The sequence below is a fragment of the Sus scrofa genome, chromosome 13 (assembly GCF_054392235.1).
Source record: "Sus scrofa isolate SSC_HxYL_T2T_F1_AM1 chromosome 13, Sscrofa_HxYL_maternal_Yorkshire_Landrace_v2.0, whole genome shotgun sequence".
Classification (NCBI taxonomy): Eukaryota; Metazoa; Chordata; class Mammalia; order Artiodactyla; family Suidae; genus Sus; species Sus scrofa.
The window spans coordinates 47,311,183-47,330,608 of NC_139395.1; the positions used below are offsets into that span (position 1 = coordinate 47,311,183).

At 41.9% G+C, this 19,426-nt stretch overlaps 1 protein-coding gene across 23 annotated transcripts in view; it reads left to right on the forward strand.

Annotated features, from left to right (window-relative positions):
* The window catches only part of RBM6 (RNA binding motif protein 6), a 124,259-nt gene that overhangs the window by 28,545 nt on the left and 76,288 nt on the right, over positions 1–19,426 (forward strand). For 18 of the 23 annotated variants that reach the window (XR_014823041.1, XR_014823044.1, XR_014823046.1 and 15 more), the window contains 2 exons: positions 957–1,046; positions 3,930–3,999. The exons of the other annotated variants lie outside the window; for them this stretch is intronic. Coding sequence is in view for 4 of the 18 variants with exons in the window: in XM_021068796.2 (XP_020924455.1) it covers positions 957–1,046; positions 3,930–3,999 (160 nt within the window). In the remaining 14 variants the exon portion in view is untranslated. The remainder of the gene's footprint in view (positions 1–956; positions 1,047–3,929; positions 4,000–19,426) is intronic. 23 annotated transcript variants of the gene reach the window in all.

Sequence of the window (19,426 nt, forward strand, 5' to 3'; positions counted from 1 at the left end):
GTTTGAAAGTATTTGTCTTTGGGAATTGGTTCTTTCAACTCTTGTCTTCTTAGGCCTTATGGCTATTTAGGGTTCCTTTTCTAATTTAAACTTATTTAGAGAATACTTAGGACATAGAGATAGAGGATACCTAGTTATGAGGAGGTGATGTTAATGTTGCAAGTATTCTCTTGCACCTAATTTAATTGGCTTAAATATTGAACTTATAAAATCTAATGTATATATGATCTGAGCAAAGAATGTTATGTTTGCAGTTGGACAATTAAAATATTATCTTTTAAAATAGGTTTACCCATCTTTATTGAAGGTGCTGTTATTTTGGACAGTAGTTCTAAGACGTACTAAACAAATAATGGATTTTGAGAATGTTAGAGCTGAGTGGTCTTAAAATTTATTGTCAAGTCAGGACATTTTCAAGAGTAAAAGAGGACACTATTGATAATTATGCCAAGATAGTAGGCACAACTAGAAAGTGGTGTTGCTTAGTTATAGGAGACTTTCTTAAAAGTTAAATTGTTTTTATAACTGTTCAAATGGAGGAGAGTTAGAGCTGAGACTTTTGTGGCTATGGAAAACGCAGATTTTTCTGAATTGTACTAAGTTATGTTGTCAGATGACACTTTTTGACTTTGTTCTGGAATTTGTTTATGGATGATAATCTTTGATAAACAATATGTGGTTTTATTTTATTTGCTGTTTTTTCATTCAGGAAAATAAAATTCTAGAATTGAGAATTTCAAAATTCCCTCAGTGAACATGGGTCTTAGCACACTTGTATTCTAATGATTTGAAATCAAATTTTGGAACTCAGAGAAAAATAGAGACAATTATAATTTTTCATATCTTCATATGATGCAGATCATATTGAGTTTTGATTCTGAGTACCTGTATTTCATGTATAGTTTCATTTTGCATATATATTTACTTTTGAAATTACTTTTTATTCTAAAATCAAGGATCAAGATTACAGGACGGGCCAAAGTGAAGAGAAACCTAGCAAGCTTATTCGATTAAGTGGGGTGCCTGAAAATGCCACAAAAGAAGAGGTAAGGCTTTTTTTTTTAAGCTTTTATTTTGAAGAATTGTAGATTCATAGGACAGAAGGTACAAAGAAATGTTCAGGGAAATCTTGCATATCCTTCATCTAGTCTTCCTCCTTCCCCCAAGTTATCATCTTGTAGTACAGTAGCTAAACCAGGAAATTGGCTTTGGTACAATCCATAGAGCTCATTCAGTGCAGCGTTGATGGTATAGTGGTGATAGTAACTACCTTCCATAGAGCTTTCACCAGTTATCCATGTACTCACTGAAGTGAGGTTCATAAAAAATAATTATGAAAATGTGGGGAGTTCCTGTTGTAGCTCAGTGGAAATGAATCTGACTAGTATCTATGAGGACGCAGGTTCGATCCCTGGCCTTGGGTGAGTTAAGGATCTGGCGTTGCCATGAGCTGCGGTATAGGTTGCAGACAAGGCTCGGATCCCACATTGCTGTGAGATCCAATTCGACCCCTAGTCTGGGAATCTCCACATGCCACAGGCACAGCCCTAAAAAGACAAAAAAAAAAGAAAAGAAAAAGACAGAAAATGATTGCTGTCTTCAGGCCTGATAATCATCCTTTAAGGGATAATACAAGAGGGAGAATTGAGTGCATACATAAAGATGCAGTTTAGGAGTTCCCATCGTGGCTCAGTGGAAATGAATCTGACTAGCATCCATGAGGATGCAGGTTCTCATCCTCATGGCCTCACTCAGTGGGTTAAGGATATGGTTCTCATCCTGGCCTCACTCAGTGGGTTAAGGATATGGTGTTGCCATGAGCTGTGGTATAGGTTGCAGGCAAGGCTCAGATCTGGCGTTACTGTGGCTGTGGTTAGGGCAGTGGCTACTGCTCCAATTCAACCCCTAGCCTGGGAATCTCCATATGCTGTGGGTGCGGCCCTATAAAGACAAAAAAGAAGATGCAGTCAATTTACAGTAGTGAAAACTGGGAGCAGCCTAACTCTTCAGTGTTAAAGAACTAAGTTATGGATGCCATTAAGGAAGAATTTGATCAGAATATACAACAACCAGACCAAATAGTGCTTTACTCTTGTGTTAGGCATTGTATGATGATTACAAGCATTAGTTCATTTAATTATCACAACATCCTATGAAATAGGTACTTTTTTTTTTTTTTTTGTCTTTTTGTCTTTTGTTGTTGTTGTTGTTGCTATTTCTTGGGCCGCTTCCGCGGCATATGGAGGTTCCCAGGCTAGGGGTTGAATCGGAGCTGTAGCCACCCGCCTACGCCAGAGCCACAGCAATGCGGGATCCGAGCCGCGTCTGCAACCTACATCACAGCTCACGGCAACGCCGGATCGTTAACCCACTGAGCAAGGGCAGGGACCGAACCCGCAACCTCATGGTTCCTAGTCAGATTCGTTAACCACTGCGCCACGACGGGAACTCCGGTACTTTTTTTTTTAAGGCGTGTGTCCACAGCATATGGAGGTTCCCGGGCTAGGGGTCGAACTGGAGCTGTAGCTGTTGGTCTACACGACAGCCACAGCAACAAGGGATCTGAGTCTTGTCTGCGACCTACACCACAGCTGTTGGTAACACTGGATCCTTAATCCGATGAGTGAGGCCAGGAATTGAACCCACATCCTCATGGATACTAGTCCAATTCGTTTCTGCTGAGCCACAATGGGAACTCCTGAAATAGGTATTCTTTTATTCCTTCACTCCAAATATTAAGCACTACTGTATGCCGGGCAGTGTTCTTGGCACTAAGTGATATAGCATTGAACATTATAAAGTCACTGTTTTCATGGATGATAAAAAAGTAAGCCCTCCACCCCCCCCCAAAAAAAAATCAAGCAGTAATAAATACTCTGAAGAAAACTAAAGGGTTTAGAGCATCACTGGGACAGGAACTGTTTTAAATTGGGTAGTTAGGGAGGACTTTGGAGGAAGTGGCATTTGAGCCTAGGCCTGAACGCAAGTGAGAGAACAGTCCCTTTGAAAACGGGAAAAAGAACTGACCAGGCTGTGGGAGTTCAAGTGCCATGGCCTTAGACTGAAAGGGGCATAGTACATCATCTTATTGCTTTACGGATGAGGAACTGGGTACTGAAAGGTTTCACAGTAAATGAGCAGAAGGGGCTTGGAATATAGGCAGTCAGATTTCAGGGCTTGAACTCTTGAGATTATGTTCTGTCTTTTTTATGTATTGGGAATTTTTTTATTTTATTTTTTTTTTGCTTTTTAGCCCCCTTCCTCGCCCCCATGGCATATGGAAGTTCTCAAGCCAGGGGTTGAATTAGAGCTACAGCTGCCGGCCTATGTCACAGCCTCAGGAATTCAGGATCTGAGCCACATTTGCAACTTAAACCACATATATATTATCAAACATAATATTTAGTGGGTTTTTTTTTTGTTTTTTTGGGGGGGTCTTTTTGCCTTTTCTAGGGCCGCTCCCACAGCACATGGAGATTCCCAGGCTAGGAGTCTAAACAGCTGTAGCCGCCGGCTTACACCACAGCCACAGCAATACAGGATCCGAGCGGCGTCTGCGACCTACACCATAGCTCACGGCAATGCTGGATCCTTAACCCACCGAGCGAAGCCAGGGATTGAACCCATTTTTTTCTTTTTAGGGCCACACGTAATGCATATGGAGAATCCCAGGCTAGGGGTCGAATTGAAGCTGTAGCTGCTGGCCTCCACCACAGCCACAGCAACATGGGATCTGAGCCGGGTCTTCGACCCTACACCACAGCTCATGGCAATGCCAGATCCTTAACCCACTGAGCAAGGCCAGGAATTGAACCTCTGTCCTCATGGATACTAGTTGGGTTCATTAACCACTGAGCCATGATGGGAACTCCAATATTTAGTTTTTGATTATGATGCATTTCATTAGTGTACGTACCATATTCTTTCAGATTCTTAATGCGTTTCGGACTCCTGATGGCATGCCTGTGAAGGACTTGCAGTTGAAGGAGTTTAATACAGGTGAGTTTTATGACTTGCATGAGGCCTTGGAAGGGTCTTTGTCAGAAATATGCATCTTGTACTACTTATTTTTTTTGAGAAACCACAATTAAGATTTCCAGAAGCCTCTTGCTGATGCCTTCAGATAACAGCCATTTTTAGTCTTAGTTGTGGTTCATTATGTGGATGATTGTCCACACATGAGTAATGAGGATGTATGTTCCACTTCTTCTGAGTGCATGTGAGCTATGAAGTGAGTGTTGCAGCATTTATCCTCAAATATATTTTACATAGTTAAATCATTAGACTTGCTACTTATGTTCTTCATGGTGGTGGAATGTTTATGTTTGAACCTGGTAGCATTTTATTATCTTACTATACATACAGTTTTACATTTCATTGCTTCACTGTTGAATTTTCAACTTTCCAGAGAAACTATACATTAGTGGTTTCTTGAAATTTCAGTTTTGTTCTGAGAACAGAGTCCTGCAATAGCTGTTTTGTTGAAATCCGTGAATACATCCAGAAAAGCTTTTTTTTTTTGACCTCTGTTCTGTGGTCTGAACTGCAGATTAGATTTTTAAGAATATCCTCCTAGTATTTTAGAGTACCGGGTTTGGTCAGTTTCTTCAAATCTTATTACAAAAAAAAAAGTTGTCAAAAGTAGAATGCTGTTTGTCTCAGCAGAAACAAATCTGACTGGTAACCATGAAGATGCAAGTTTAATCCCTGGCCTTGCTCAGTGGGTTAAGGATCCTGCATTTCCGTGGCTGTGGCACAGGCCAGTGGTTACAGCTCTGATTGAACGCCTAGCCTGGGAGCCTCCATATGCTGTAGGTGCAGCCCTAAAAAGACCAAAAAAAAAAAAAAAAAAAAAAAAGTGAAATGCCAAGCACTTAAGGTATTTGACCAGCATTTTTAGGACTACACAATATGAAATGGTTTAAAAATAAAGGTAATTTTTCAGTGATCTATTTTTCAGAATTTTAAATTGAAGGTAGAAGAGATTTCATTAATTCATGTTAAAGAACTCTAAGCAAGAACATGCCATATTTTTGAGGATAGAGTTTACTTTTAAGCACTTTACCATGGAATAAAATTTTTGCATTAACTAGATAGCTTCTTGCAATGGGTTCTGCGGAGGAAAACTATCCACAAAAATAAAGTTTTGTGCTTAAAATAATCTGGTTTTTGTTTTAAGTACAGAAATTATTTTTCTGTAATTTGGCAACAAATTCAAAAGCATTCTTTCTCAAAAAGATAATTCTTTGTTTTAATGTTTCAACTCTAAATTTGTAGAAACATGTCTAAGAGTAGTTATGTTGTTCTTGCACACCACTTTTGGGGGGGGCATGTGTCTATTTAAATTTTCATGATTTACTTTGGAATTAAAAGTAGAATTTAGGAGTTGCCACCTTGGCACAGTAGGTTAAGAATCTGACTGCAGAGGCTCAGGTCTCTGTGGAGGTGCAGATTTGTTCCCCAGCCTAGCACAATAGCTTAAAAGAATCTAGCATTGCTGTAGCTGTGGCATAGGTCATAGCTGTAGCTTAGACTGAATCTCTGGCCTGGAAACTAACATATCTCAAGTGTGGCCATTTAAAAAAAGTAAGTAGAAATTATAGGCTGCAATTGCTTTTTAACTCAGGGCAGTAATTTCAGCTCTGATCTTATTTCATGAACTATGCTTTCATTAAATATTAGTATTTCTAGGAGCTAAGAGATGTCTTTCTTGGTATTTAAATAGCAGCAGTTTCAATTCTTTTTTTTTTTTTTTTTTTTTTTTTTTTTTTTTTTTTTGGTCTTTTTTAGGGCTGCACCTGTGGCATATGGAGATTCCCAGGCTAGGGATCTTAGAGCTGTAGTTGCTGGCCTACACCACAGCCACAGCAATGCCAGATCCAAGCCACATCTGCGACCTACACCACAGCTCATGACAATGCCGGATCCTTAGCCCACTGAGTGAGGCCAGGGATCGAACCCGCAACCTCACGGTTCCTAGTCGGATTTGTTTCTGCTGCGCCATGATGGGAACTCCAGCAGCAGTTTAAATTCTTCATTTCTTTAGTACTTGTTGACTTTCTTTGTGTATTGTCAGATTTATTAGCAGAGTAAAATTTACATTGATGTATAAAGTTCACAGAGAATGTTCTTAAATTTGCTGGCTGTGGTGGCTATTAAAATCATAATTGGCAGACCAGAGACGTTGATATACAGATGAAATCATTCAAGACAGTAGTTAAAAAAAAAAATCAGGAGTTCCTGTCGTGGCTCAACAGTAACAAACCCGATTAGTTTCCATGAGGACATGGGTTCAATCCTTGGCCTCTCTCAGTGGGTTAAGGATCTGGTGTTGCTGTGAGCTGTGGTGTAGGTCACAGACGTGGCTTGGATCCTGTGTTGCTGTTGCTGTGGCTGTGACGTAGGCTGGCAGCTGCAGCTCCGATTTGACCCCTAGCCTGGAAATTTCTATATCCCATAGGTGTGGCACTGAAAAAAAAAAGTCAACTTTTAGGATATGCAGACTTTTCTTGGCATTTATTACATGAAATTTTTTTTTTTTTTTGTCTTTTTTTTTGCTATTTCTTTGGGCCGCTCCTGCGGCATATGGAGGTTCCCAGGCTAGGGGTCGAATCAGAGCTGTAGCCACTGGCCTACGCCAGAGCCACAGCAACTCGGGATCTGAGCCGCGTCTGCAACCTACACCACAGCTCACGGCAACGCCGGATTGTTAACCCACTGAGCAAGGGCAGGGACCGAACCCACAACCTCATGGTTCCTAGTCAGATTCGTTAACCACTGCGCCACGATGGGAACTCCTTACATGAAATTTTTGATAGTGTAATTATATATATGTGTGTGTGTGTATATATATACAGACACACACATATATATACACATGTACATACGTATATATGTGTGTATCTTATCCTTCTTTTTTCTTAGCACTGCATGTGCAGCATAAGGAAGTTCCCAGGCTAGGGGTTGAATCAGAGTTACAGTTGCAGACCACAGCAATGTGGGATCTAAGATCTAAGCCGTGTCTGTGACCTGCACCACAGTTCATGGCAACACTAGATCCTTAACCTACTGAGTGAGGCCAGGGATCAAACCTGCATCCTCACGGACATTAGTTGGGTTCGTTACTAGTGAGCCACAATGAGAACTCCTATATATATACTTCTTTAAATGAAAGAATTGGATTTCTAGCCCCATGTTATCTGTATTACATCACTGTGTGGCAAGTAAAATAAACCTTTGACATTACCAGTTAAAATCATGTTACTCCAATCCCTAAAACCTTCTAATGCCCTTCCATCCCAAGTAGCTTCTTGTTCTGATTTACAAAGTCCTGCATGAGCTTGTCCTTGGCTGTTTGTCTGACCTCATCCCATATGCTTTCTACCTTTATTATTATACTCTAGTCACACTGAGCCTTTCTATAGTCCTTAATCAATACAGGCTTCTTTCTTTGTTAGGGCTTTTGCTCTTCATTCTGATCTTCACTTGTCTTCTGGGATTTAGTTATTGGCTTCAGTCTTACCTCTCAGAGGCTTTGCCTCACTTTCCAGTCTAAAATCATCCCTTGACCATATTTTATCATATCATGGTTTGTCATCATAAGATCTATCACTTTGATATTTTTCTCAGTGGTTTTGTTTGTCTTATTCCTCCCGGTAGAATTAGCTTCATGATAGCAGGATCCTTGTCTGTCTTGTTGCCTCCTGTTTCCCCAGTTCTTGACACTCTGCCTAGCCTTGATGGAGTGAGTCCCAGTATGCATGGAATGAATAATGTGGTATAAAAATGGAGTGAGGTATATGGAGAGCAGTTTTGGTCTCCTTTCTGATGAGGAGCATTAAAAGATAGTTTAGGTTTCACAGCAGTGCAGTCATATGTATTCTGAAGAATATACCTTTAAACAATCAGATATTCTGAAAACTTTATCATTGATTTGTTCAAAGATGGTGCATAAATTTCAGCAGAAATGAAGCTTTTATAAATGACAGTCAATTTTTTAGGCTAGGATAGCCTATAAAACCATGCAGTATGGATGTTGTTCATAAGAGGGGGATTGTGTGGTAGAGTTCATTGTTTTATTTTATTTTTTTTGCTTTTTAGGGCTGTACTCAAGGCATATTGGAGGTTCCCAGGCTAGAGGTGGAATCGGACCCGAAGCTGCCAGCGTACACCACAGCCACAGCAACTCGAGATCCTTAACCTACACCACAGCTATGGCAACACTGGATCCTTAACATCCTTAACCCGCTTAGCGAGGTCAGGGATCAAACCCACAACCTCATGATTCCTAGTCAGATTCATTTCCACTGTGCCATGACAGGAAGAATTCATCCTTTTAGTTGATGTATTGGGGAGCTAGTTTGTAACAGAGAAAAAATTAATGCCTCTTCGTTGACTCTAGTAATTATCAGTTTTATTTTTGTGTCATTTAGAGCTATGTAAGTACAACTTTTATCTGAAATCTGTGGGGTCAGAAGAGTTCATGATTTTTTTTTTTTCAATGGCCGCACCTGAGGCATATAGGAGTTCTAGGGCCGGGGATTGAATCTGAGCTACAGTTGCAATCTATGCCACAGCTGTGGCAGTGCTGGATCCTTTTAACGCATAGCCTCCACAGTGACCCAAGCCCCTGCAGTTGGATTCTTTTTTTTTTTTTTTTTTTGTCTTTTTGCCATTTCTTGGGCTGCTCCTGTGGCATAGGGTTCGAATCAGAGCTGTAGCCACTGGCCTACGCCAGAGCCACAGCAATGCGGGATCCGAACCGCCTCTGCAACCTACACCACAGCTCACGGCAACGCCGGATCGTTAACCCACTGAGCAAGGCCAGGGATTGAACCTGCAACCTCATGGTTCCTAGTCAGATTCGTTAACCACTGAGCCACGACGGGAACTCCTACAGTTGGATTCTCAACCCACTGTACCACAGTGGGAATTCCTGTGAATTTTTTTGAATACAGAAAGGTAAGGTGGTACATAGCTCACATATGAATTATATCCCCCAGTGGATGTGTATCAGACATAGTACTTCCACAGCAAAATGAGTACTCAAAGAACTAAAAAACTATGGACTAAGTGTAGTATAGGTCAAGATTTGTCTCCAAATGAATTTCATTGAAAATTTATCAAAAATCTTGATATTTAGGGGGTATTTGGATTTTGGAATTGGAGATAAATAGACTGAACCTACATATGTTTTGTACTTCTGAGTTTTTCTTTTGCCATGAGTAAATATATAATAACCCTCTTGGTTGTAAATTACCTTGAGTTACATGACTATATTCCTGAGGAAAGTATCAGGAATAAAATGTCTTTTGGTGACTGGGCAAAAAAACTCTGGTATATACATATAATGGAATACTACTCAGCATAAAAATGATGAAACTGCATACAAGTAACAACATGGATGAATCTCAGAAGCATTATGCTAAGTGAAAGAAATTAGACTCAAAAGGCTACACACTGCCATAAAAAGAAATAAAGTACTGATACATGCTGCAATTTGGATGAACCTTGAAAACATTATGCTCAGTGAAAGAAACCATTCACAAAAGACTGCATATCGACTGATTCCATTTATATGAAATGTCCAAAATTGGTATATCCATAGAGACAGCAAGTAGATTGGATAGTTTTGTGGTTGTCAGGGGCTGGAGAGGGGAAAATGGGGAGTGACTGGTTAATGGATATGTAGTTTCCTTTGAGTGGTAACAGTGTTCTTCTGGAACTAGGTAGTGGTGGTGGTTGCACAACATGGGGAATGTACTTAATGTCACTGAATTGTACACTTTAAACTGATGCATTTTATGTTCTTAGTTTTTGATTTATAACTTTTAAAAAAGACTCCATACTGATGATCCTATTTATATGATGTTCTGAAAAAGGCACAATTATAGGAGTAGAAAATAGTGGTTGCCACAGTATTAGAGGAAGAGTTGACTATAAAGTGGAAGCAAGAGGGAACTGTGGGGCATGATGGACTTTTTTTATTTTTTTGGCTGCTCCCATTGCATGTGGAAGTTCCTGGGCCAGGGATGGAACCCTCATCACAGCAGCAGCCTGAACCACAGCAGTGACACTGCCAAATCCTTAACCTGCTGTGTTACCAGGGAACTCCTGCAAATGCTTTATATATTATTGCGATAGTGGTGTATCAGTGTTAAATTCTTTTTTTTTTTTTTTTGTCTTTTGTCTTTTTGTCTTTTTGTTGTTGTTGTTGTTGCTATTTCTTGGGCCGCTCCCGCAGCATATGGAGGTTCCCAGGCTAGGGGTTGAATCGGAGCTGTAGCCACCGGCCTACACCAGAGGCACAGCAACGCGGGATCCGAGCCTCGTCTGCAACCTACACCACAGCTCACGGCAACGCCGGATCGTTCACCCACTGAGCAAGGGCAGGGACCGAACCCGCAACCTCATGGTTCCTAGTCGGATTCATTAACCACTGCTCCACGACGGGAACTCCTCAGTGTTAAATTCATTAAAGTTGGTAACTACTGTGATTATGTAAGAGAATATCCTATTCTTAGGAAATACACACTGAAGTTTTTTGGGAGTTAAGGACCATGATGTATGCAGTTTTCTCTCATGTGTTTTAGAAGAAATATTTGATGAATATGGAGTAGAGAGAGTAGTAATCATACAGTAGATGTGACAGTGTATCAATAGATGGATCTGGTAAGAGGCATATGGGTGTGTTATTTGTACTACTATTGCTATTTTTTTGTTTTTTTTGTAACTTGGAAATTATTTCCAATAAAAATTTGAAAAACCAGAGTTCCCATTGTGGCTCAGGGAAAATGCATCTGACCAGTAACCATGAGGTTACAGGTTCAATTCCTGGCCTTGATCAGTGGGTTAAGGATCCGGCGATGCTGTGAGCTCACAGATGTGACTTGGCTCCCGTGTTGCTGTGGCTGTGGCATAGGCCAGCAGCTGCAGCTCTGATTTGGCCTCTAGCTTGGAAACTTCCATATGCTACGAGTGTGCCCCTAAAAAGCAAAAAAAAAAAAAAAAAAAAAAATTGAAAAACTGACATAAAGCTGATGTATTTTATATTTAAACAGTCAACAGAGGTTTTGCAAGATAAAGAACAGTTTCTATCAACCAACTACATAGCATTGGTTCTCAAAGTGGGTCCTGGACCGGCAGTGTCAACACTACCTTGGAACTTATTAGAAACACAAATTCTCAGACCACCTTCTAGACCTTCCGAGTCAGAAACTCTGGGCCTGGGGTCTACCAATTTTTGCTTTAACAAGCCCCACATGCAATTTTTGATGAACCCAGAATTGTTAGAACCATTCCATTAGATTGACTTTTTAAAACAGTCTTTGATCTAGAACTTTTTTTTTTTTTTTTTTTTTTTTTTGTCTTTTTTGCCATCTCTTGGGCCGCTCCCCCGCGGCATATGGAGGTTCCCAGGCTAGGGGTCGAATCGGAGCTGTAGCCACCAGCCTATGCCAGAGCCACAGCAACACTGGATCCAAGCCGCGTCTGCAGCCTACACCTCAGCTCATGGCAATGCCGGATCGTTAACCCACTGAGCAAGGGCAGGGATCGAACCCGCAACTTCATGGTTCCTAGTCGGATTCGTTAACCATTGCGCCACGACGGGAACTCCTGGTCTAGAACATTTTTGCACAGTTTAAAATAGACTTAGTAAGCAGCTGGATCTTCTGTAAGTAGAAATGTTCTTCAGAAGCTCATGGCAGGGTCTTGCCTACATGATGTCAGTTCTGCTATACAGAGCTAGGGCAGGAACTGGTGTAGTGTTGTTATTTTATTTAGGTCCTTATTTGTTGTTCCTGTTTATTTATTTATTTAGCCTTTTTGGAGGGGGGTGCCCTTGGCATATGGAAGTTCCCAGGCTAAAGTTCAAATCAGAGCTACAGCTGCAGGCCACAGTCACAGCAACATGGGATCTGAGCCACATCTGCAACGTACACCACAGCTCACAGCAATGCTGGATTCTTTTCCTTTTTTTTTTTGGTCTTTTTCGGGCCACACCCTCAGCATGTGGAGGTTCCCAGTCTAGGGTCTAATTGGAGCTACAGCTGCTGGCCTGCGCCACAGCCACAGCAATGCCAGATCTGAGCCATGTCTGTGACCTACACCACAGCTCACAACAATGCTGGATCCTTAACCTACTGAGCAAGGCCAGGGATCAAGCCTGTGTCCTCATGGATGCTAGTCAGATTTGTTTCCACTGAGGCACAATGGGAACGCCAATGCCGGATTCTTAACCCACTGAGGGGGACCAGGGATCAAACCTGAATCCTCATGGTTACTAGTCAGATTCATTTCTGCTGTGCCACAATGGGAACTCCTCATTTATTTTATTTTATTTTTTTTAGGGCTGTACCTGAGACATATGGAAGTTCCCAGGCTAGGGGTCTAATTGGAACTATAGCTGCCAGCCTATGCCACAGCCACAGCAGTGCCAGATCCAAGCTACATCTGTTACCTACACCACAGCTCATGGCAGTGCTGATCCTTAACCCACTGAGCAGAGTCAGGGATTGAACCTAGATCCTCATGGATGCTAGTTGAATTCATTACCACTGGGCCACAGTGGGAAGTCCCTGTTCTTTCTGTTTATGTATCACACTTCCTCCAGAGATCTTGGAATGGTTGTAGGTATTTTCATATTAGAACGTATCTCTGGAGTTCCCGTGGTGGCGCAGTGGTTAACGAATCCAACTAGGAACCATGAGGTTGCGGGTTCGATCCCTGCCCTTGCTCAGTGGGTGAACGATCCGGCGTTGCCGTGAGCTGTGGTGTAGGTTGCAGACGTGGCTCGGATCCCGCGTTGCTGTGGCTCTGGCGTAGGCCGGTGGCTACAGCTCCGATTCGACCCCTAGCCTGGGAACCTCCATATGCTGCGGGAGCGGCCCAAGAAATAGCAACAACAACAACAACAAAAGACAAAAAAAAAAAAAAAAAAAAAAAAAAGAACGTATCTCTAACATGTGAATGCAGGCAGAATTGCTGTTCTTTAGATGGACTTGAATGCTGTCCAGTGTAAAACCTTGTGTTTTTTTCCAAAGGAATTTATATAATTTAAGCAAAAGACATTGCTTCTGGATTATTTTTCCTAAATTTCAAACATAGAACGTTATTGTCTTTAGTAAACTGAAGCACTATAGAAGTTTTGTTTTGTTTTGTTTTTTGTCTTTTTTTTTCTTTTCAGGGCTGCAGCTGCGGCATATGGAGGTTCCCAGCCTAGGGGGTCTGATCGGAGCTACAGCTGCTGGCCTACACCAGAGCAACAGCAACGCCAGATCCGAGCTGAGTCTGCAACCTACACCACAGCTCATGGCAACGTTAGATCCTTAACCCACTGAGCAAGGCCAGGGTTCGAACCTGCAACCTCATGGTTCCTAGTCGGATTCATTTCTGCTGTACCACGAGGGGAACTCCATTATAGAATTATTTTTGTACTACTTCATTAATTAGACTCAGAAAGTTAGAAGGTTAATAGAGTGGTGTTAGCAAGAAGCAGTATCTTGCTTTGATTCTATCAGGATTCATATAATGAATGATACTGTTTCTTTTTTCTTTTTTTTGTTGTCTTTTTAGGACCACACCTGAGGCATATGGAAGTTCTCAGGCTACAGGTTTAATTGGAGCTATGCTGCCGGCCTATACCACAAGCTACAGTAATAGCAGATCCGAGCTGTGTTTTTGAGCTACACCAGAGCTCACAGCAATGCTGGATCCTTAACCCACTGATTGAGGCCAGGGATCAAACTCGTGTCCTCATGGATATTAGCTGAGTTTGTTAACTGCTGAGCCACGATGGAAACTCCACTGTTTCTTTTTTTTCTTTTTTTTAATATTTTTAAATTATAGTTGATGTGCCGTGTTCTGTCAATTTCTGCTGTACAGCAAAGTGACCCAATTATGCATATATATACATTCTCTTTCTCATATTATCCTCCATCATGTTCTATCACAAGTGATTGGGTGTAGTTCCCTGTGGCATACAGCAGGATCCATTGCTTATCCACTCCAAATGCAATAGTTTGCATCTACTAACCAAACTCTCAATCCGTCCTGCTTCCTCCTCCTTCCCCTTGGCAACCACGAGTCTGTTCTCCATGTCCATGAGTTTGTTTTCTTTCTGTAGATAGGTTCATTTGTGCCATATATTAGATTCCAGATATAAGTCGTATCATATAGTGTATGTCTTTCTCTTTCTGACTTACTTCACTTGGTACAAGAATCTCTGGTTCCATCAGTGTTGCTGCAAATGGCATTATTTCGTTATTTTTTATGGCTGAGTAGTATTCCATTGTGTATACTTGCTACATCTTCTCAATCCATTCATCTCTTGATGGACATTTAGGTTTTTTCCATGTCTTGGCTATTGTGAATAGTGCTGCAATAAATATAGGGGTGCATGTATCTTTTTCAGTGGATATATCCAATTTTGTCTGGATATATGCCCAAGAGTGGAATTACTGGGTCATGTGGTAGTTCTATATTTAGTTTTCCAAGGAACCTCCATACTGTTTTCCATAGTGGTTGTACCAGTTTACATTCCCACTAATAGTGTAAGAGGGTTCTCCTTTCTCCACACCCTCTCCAGCATTTATTTGTAGACTTACTGAGGATAGCCATTCTGACCGATGTGAGGTGGAACCTCAGTATAGTTTTGATTTGCATATCTAATAATTAGTGAAGTTGAACATTTTTTCTTGTGGCTGTTGGCCATCTGTATGTCTTCTTTGTAGAAATGTCTATTCAAGTGAATGACAGAGTTTCTGTGGCCTGTTGAAAGAAATTTCTATTAGAAAGAGAGCATTTCTAGTGACCAATTCATGTGATCTCATACCCTAGCATTTGGGGTATATTGAAAGTATCGGAGGCCCTCTGCATGTATTATGGGTAATAGGCTCATATCCTTTCATTTTTTGCTATTGAAATGGTTTGAGTTTTTCTTTGGTATGTTTGTTTTTTGAGTGGTCACACTGGTGGCATATGGAAGTTCTTAGGCCAAGGATTAAATCCAAGCTACAGCTGTGACCTACAGTACAGCTGCAGCAATTCTGGATCTTTTAATCCACTACAACGGCCCAGGTATCAAACCTGCTTCTCTGCAGCAGCTAGTGCCACTACAGTCCAATTCTTAACCCACCGCACCACAGGGGGAATTCATGGTTTGAGGGTTTTTGTTTTGTTTTGTTGTCTTTTTAGGGCCATACCCTAGGCATGAAATTCCCAGGCTAGGGGTCAAATTGGAGCTGCAACTGCCAGCCTGTGCCACAGCCATGGCAATACCAGATCCAGACCATGTCTGTGATCCAAACCACACCTCATGGCAATGCTGGATCCTTAACCCACTGAGTGAGGCCAGGGATCGAACCTGCATCCTCATGGATACTAATCAGAGTCATTTCCACTGTGCCACAATGGGAACTCCAAGAATTAGTGTTAATTTTAGTTGTCTTTGGCGTTACCTGGGGTTCGCGTTTTCTTTTCTTTTTCCTTTTTTTGCAAGCAAGCGAAGTCTTTATTACAGGAAAGCAAATAGCTCCCAGGGCTGCTGGGAGGAAGGAGAAGAGCCCCCCTCTCTATTGTCCTATAGGAGTTTTTATCCCTTAAAGATGGGCGGGTTACCAACGTGGAGTCCAGAAAGATGTGATTTTCTCCCATTGGCCTTGCCCAGTTACCTATATCAGTCCTTTTCCAATAAGGGTTTTAGGGGTGGAAATTGGAAATGTCCCATAAATTTTATGATTTCTTTGCCCTTTTCTTCCTTTCCTTTGCTTTTCTTTTTTTTCTTTGCTTTTCTTTTTTCTTTTTTTTTTTTTTTTTGCTATACCTGTAGCATGTGGGAGTTCCCAGGTTAGGGTTGAACCCATGCCACAGTTGTGGTTTGTGCCACTGCTGTGACAGTGCTGGATCGCTGCGCCATACGGGAACTGCCACCTTATTTATTTTGTTTTTAAAGTTTCCCACCCCAGAGACTTTGAGTAGAAGGTCTTATTAGAGAATATGGGTGTTTTGTGACCCTTACTCTCACTTTAAGGGATTACCTCTCATGAGAGATTACCTTGGTGTAGACCCTGGAAATGGATAGCTTGCCAAGTACCTTGGGCAGAGACATGAGTGAGTTATCTCTGATGATGATGTATTTTGAGCCTCAGTTGGTGTGGTGCTTACTGCAGTATAGGGGAATCACTGGACTATTGGGGGAATGATAGCTTGCAGTCCCTGTAGATGTTATGGTAGCAGTAAGGACTAAGGTTTAGTGTCTGAGGGAGGTTTGAGTTTAATTGACAGCCAGGAGGGGGGTGCAGCCTAAGAGGATACAAGTTATCTTTTCAGGGCTTAGTTTGGACTGTGCCCTTTTGAGGATTTGTAGCTGACTTTGAAGTAGAATCCCAGAGGCAGGGGGAGGGGGAAGGGGGGGGAGGACGTGTTTTCTCTTCCTGTTAGGTGTTCAGCCCCTGCTGCTGCAGTGACCATCTCTGCCGCTGTCGCTGTCGTTCCTGCCCAGCCAGGTGCCGGGGGGATCCCTGCAGGGTGAGATTGCTTCTTCTGCCACCTTCTGGTTCTCCTACACTCCTGGAGATCCCCTCCCAGCAAGCCTCTGTTCTAGGCTCCTGCTGGTGTCCTTCGAGCATGGGAGGCTGCTGAACTTGACCAGTGGTGTCTGGCAGGAGCTGCGTGTCTCACCCCATAGCAGGGAGGGCATTCATGGCTGAAGTCAACAAAGGCAACAGGCCCAGAGTCTGGTGTATCCAGTTTACAACAGGCTATGATGCAGAAGGCTCCCAGAGCCACATCCACTTTGATGAGAAGCTGCATGACTCTGTGGTCATGGTCACACAGGAGAGCAACAGCAGCTTTCTGGTCAAGCTGTTGCTTCCCCAGGGAAATAAGCAGAATGATCCCAAACTTTCAAAAATAGCTCCCTGCCTACCATTAAAAAGTCCATTCATGTCTGTTAGAGAAAATGTGGAAGACAGAGAAAATCACAAAGAAATATATACATAAAGAAATATATACACACAAAGAAATATATATATATACACACAAAATATATATACACAAAGAAATATATACACAATCATACTATCCAGAAATAACCATGGTTGATATTTTGATGTGTATCATTCCAGTTCTTTTTTTTTTTTTTTTTTTTTTTTTTTTTGTCTTTTTGTCTTTTGTTGTTGTTGTTGTTGCTATTTCCTGGGCCGCTCTGGCGGCATATGGAGGTTCCCAGGCTAGGGGTTGAATCGAAGCTGTAGCCACCGGCCTACGCCAGAGCCACAGCAACGCAGGATCCGAGCCGCGTCTGCAACCTACACCACAGCTCACGGCAACGCCGGATCGTTAACCCACTGAGCAAGGGCAGGGACCGAACCCGCAACCTCATGGTTCCTAGTCGGATTCGTTAACCACTGCGCCACGACGGGAACTCCCCAGTTCTTTTTTTTTAGCTTCGCTTCCAAAAAACAAAAAGCTGGTATAACAGTGTGCGCACTGTTTTTTGCTTGCTTCTGTTGTGAACCGTCTCCTGCCTGTGTCAGTAAATAATTTTTCATGGGATTAAAAAAAAAAGTAGAATCCCAATACTGTTTTGGAATGCAAGATTTTAGAACTTCATGGTTTTTATTTCGTCTTTTCCTTTGGGGTACATTCACTTTCCTGATACTTTTTTTTTTTTTGACTGTGTCTGTGGCGTGGGAAAGTCAGGGATCAAACCTATGCCACAGGAGTGACAGCGCTGGATCCTTAATCTTCTGAGCCACCAGGGAAGTCTTAACTTTCCTGATGCTTAAGGTGAAACTCATTATCTGTTCGGGGAGCTGACTCATTCTTTACTTTCAGCTTCCTTGTTGAAACCCCTTAAGTTAGCAAGGATGGTTAGTAGTATTTTGTAGCCCTGGTAGGGAATATTATTATTGTTGACTTTTTTTTTCTTTTTTTTTTTTTTTTTTTTTGTCTTTTTTTGCCTTTTCCAGGGCTGCTTCCGTGGCATGTGGAGGTTTCCAGGCTAGAGGTTGAACCGGAGCTATAGCCGCCGGCCTATGCCAGAGCCAGAGCAACTTGGGATCCAAGCAGCGTCTGCAACCTATACTACAGCTCATGGCAACACCAGATCCTTAACCCACTGAGCAAGGCCAGGGATCGAACCTACAACCTCATTGTTCCTAGTCCATTCATTAACCACTGTGCCACTACGGGAACTCCTATTGTTGACTTTTATTGGGTTTCCTGCATACTGCCTTTCCTTGGGGCTTTTGGGCATAGAGTTTTATTTAGGTTCTGAGAGTGGGACATCCCTCATAACCCAAGGCATCACTTTATTCAGAAACAAGGACCACCAGCTTGGCAGTTTTTTTTGGTACACTATGTAGCATTGGAGATCTCTACCTAATCTACATTTAACATCAGATAGATGTTTTGAGTCTATAACATGACAATGATGAGCAGATGCCATAATTGGCAGGTTATATTCTATTCCCCAGAACTATTTGGCTGAGATGTGGAAGGTGTTTGAGCTCTGTTTGTAGCCCTCTGGCAGTTTATTGCCTTTCTGAGTTCCTTGTTCTTTAGGTAGAATTGCTCCTGACTTCTGTAGTTCTCACGTGTCTCTTGGCCAAATGCTCAGGTGGTTTTGGCTGAGTCTTCTAGGTTATATAAGGCTGTGCCTTTTGGCAGTTAGAAGAATTCACTGAAGAGTTGCCTCTGGTGAAGTAGCAGGAAGAAAAGGGTCATTAATCAGCCTGCATAGTGTAGCCTGCATAGTGAAGGAGCCTGTTGGACACTCACCTTCAGTCCAGGGAGGAAAAGTCATTTATACAGTTAACGTCAGTGGGCAGCACATAGACATCGTTCATAAAAACTATTTACAGGATTTAACATGTATAGCCTTTTTCTTTCAGCTTTCCCCTTGCAGAATATCTGATGTGTGCTCACCCTTCCTAGCTTACATTTTCCACCCATGGAATATAAATTAAAGCAGCTTTTACTTTCTTCTATGTTTCTTACTTAGGTTATCACTTAGGTCTTCTATCTAATTTAAATATAAACCTTTTAGGAGTTCCCGTCGTGGCGCAGTGGTTAACGAACCCGACTAGGAACCATGAGGTTGCGGGTTCGGTCCCTGCCCTTGCTCAGTGGGTTAACGATCCGGCGTTGCCGTGAGCTGTGGTGTAGGTTGCAGACGCGGCTCGGATCCCGCGTTGCTGTGGCTCTGGCGTAGGCCGGTGGCTACAGCTCCGATTCAACCCCTAGCCTGGGAACCTCCATATGCCACTCACGGCCCAAGAAATAGCAACAACAACCAAAAAGACAAAAAAAAAAAAAAAAAATTAAAAATAATAAAAAATAAAAAAAATAAATATAAACCTTTTAGGAACTAGAGGATGGTAATAGTTACACTACTTTGTGACTATACTACTGAATTACGTAT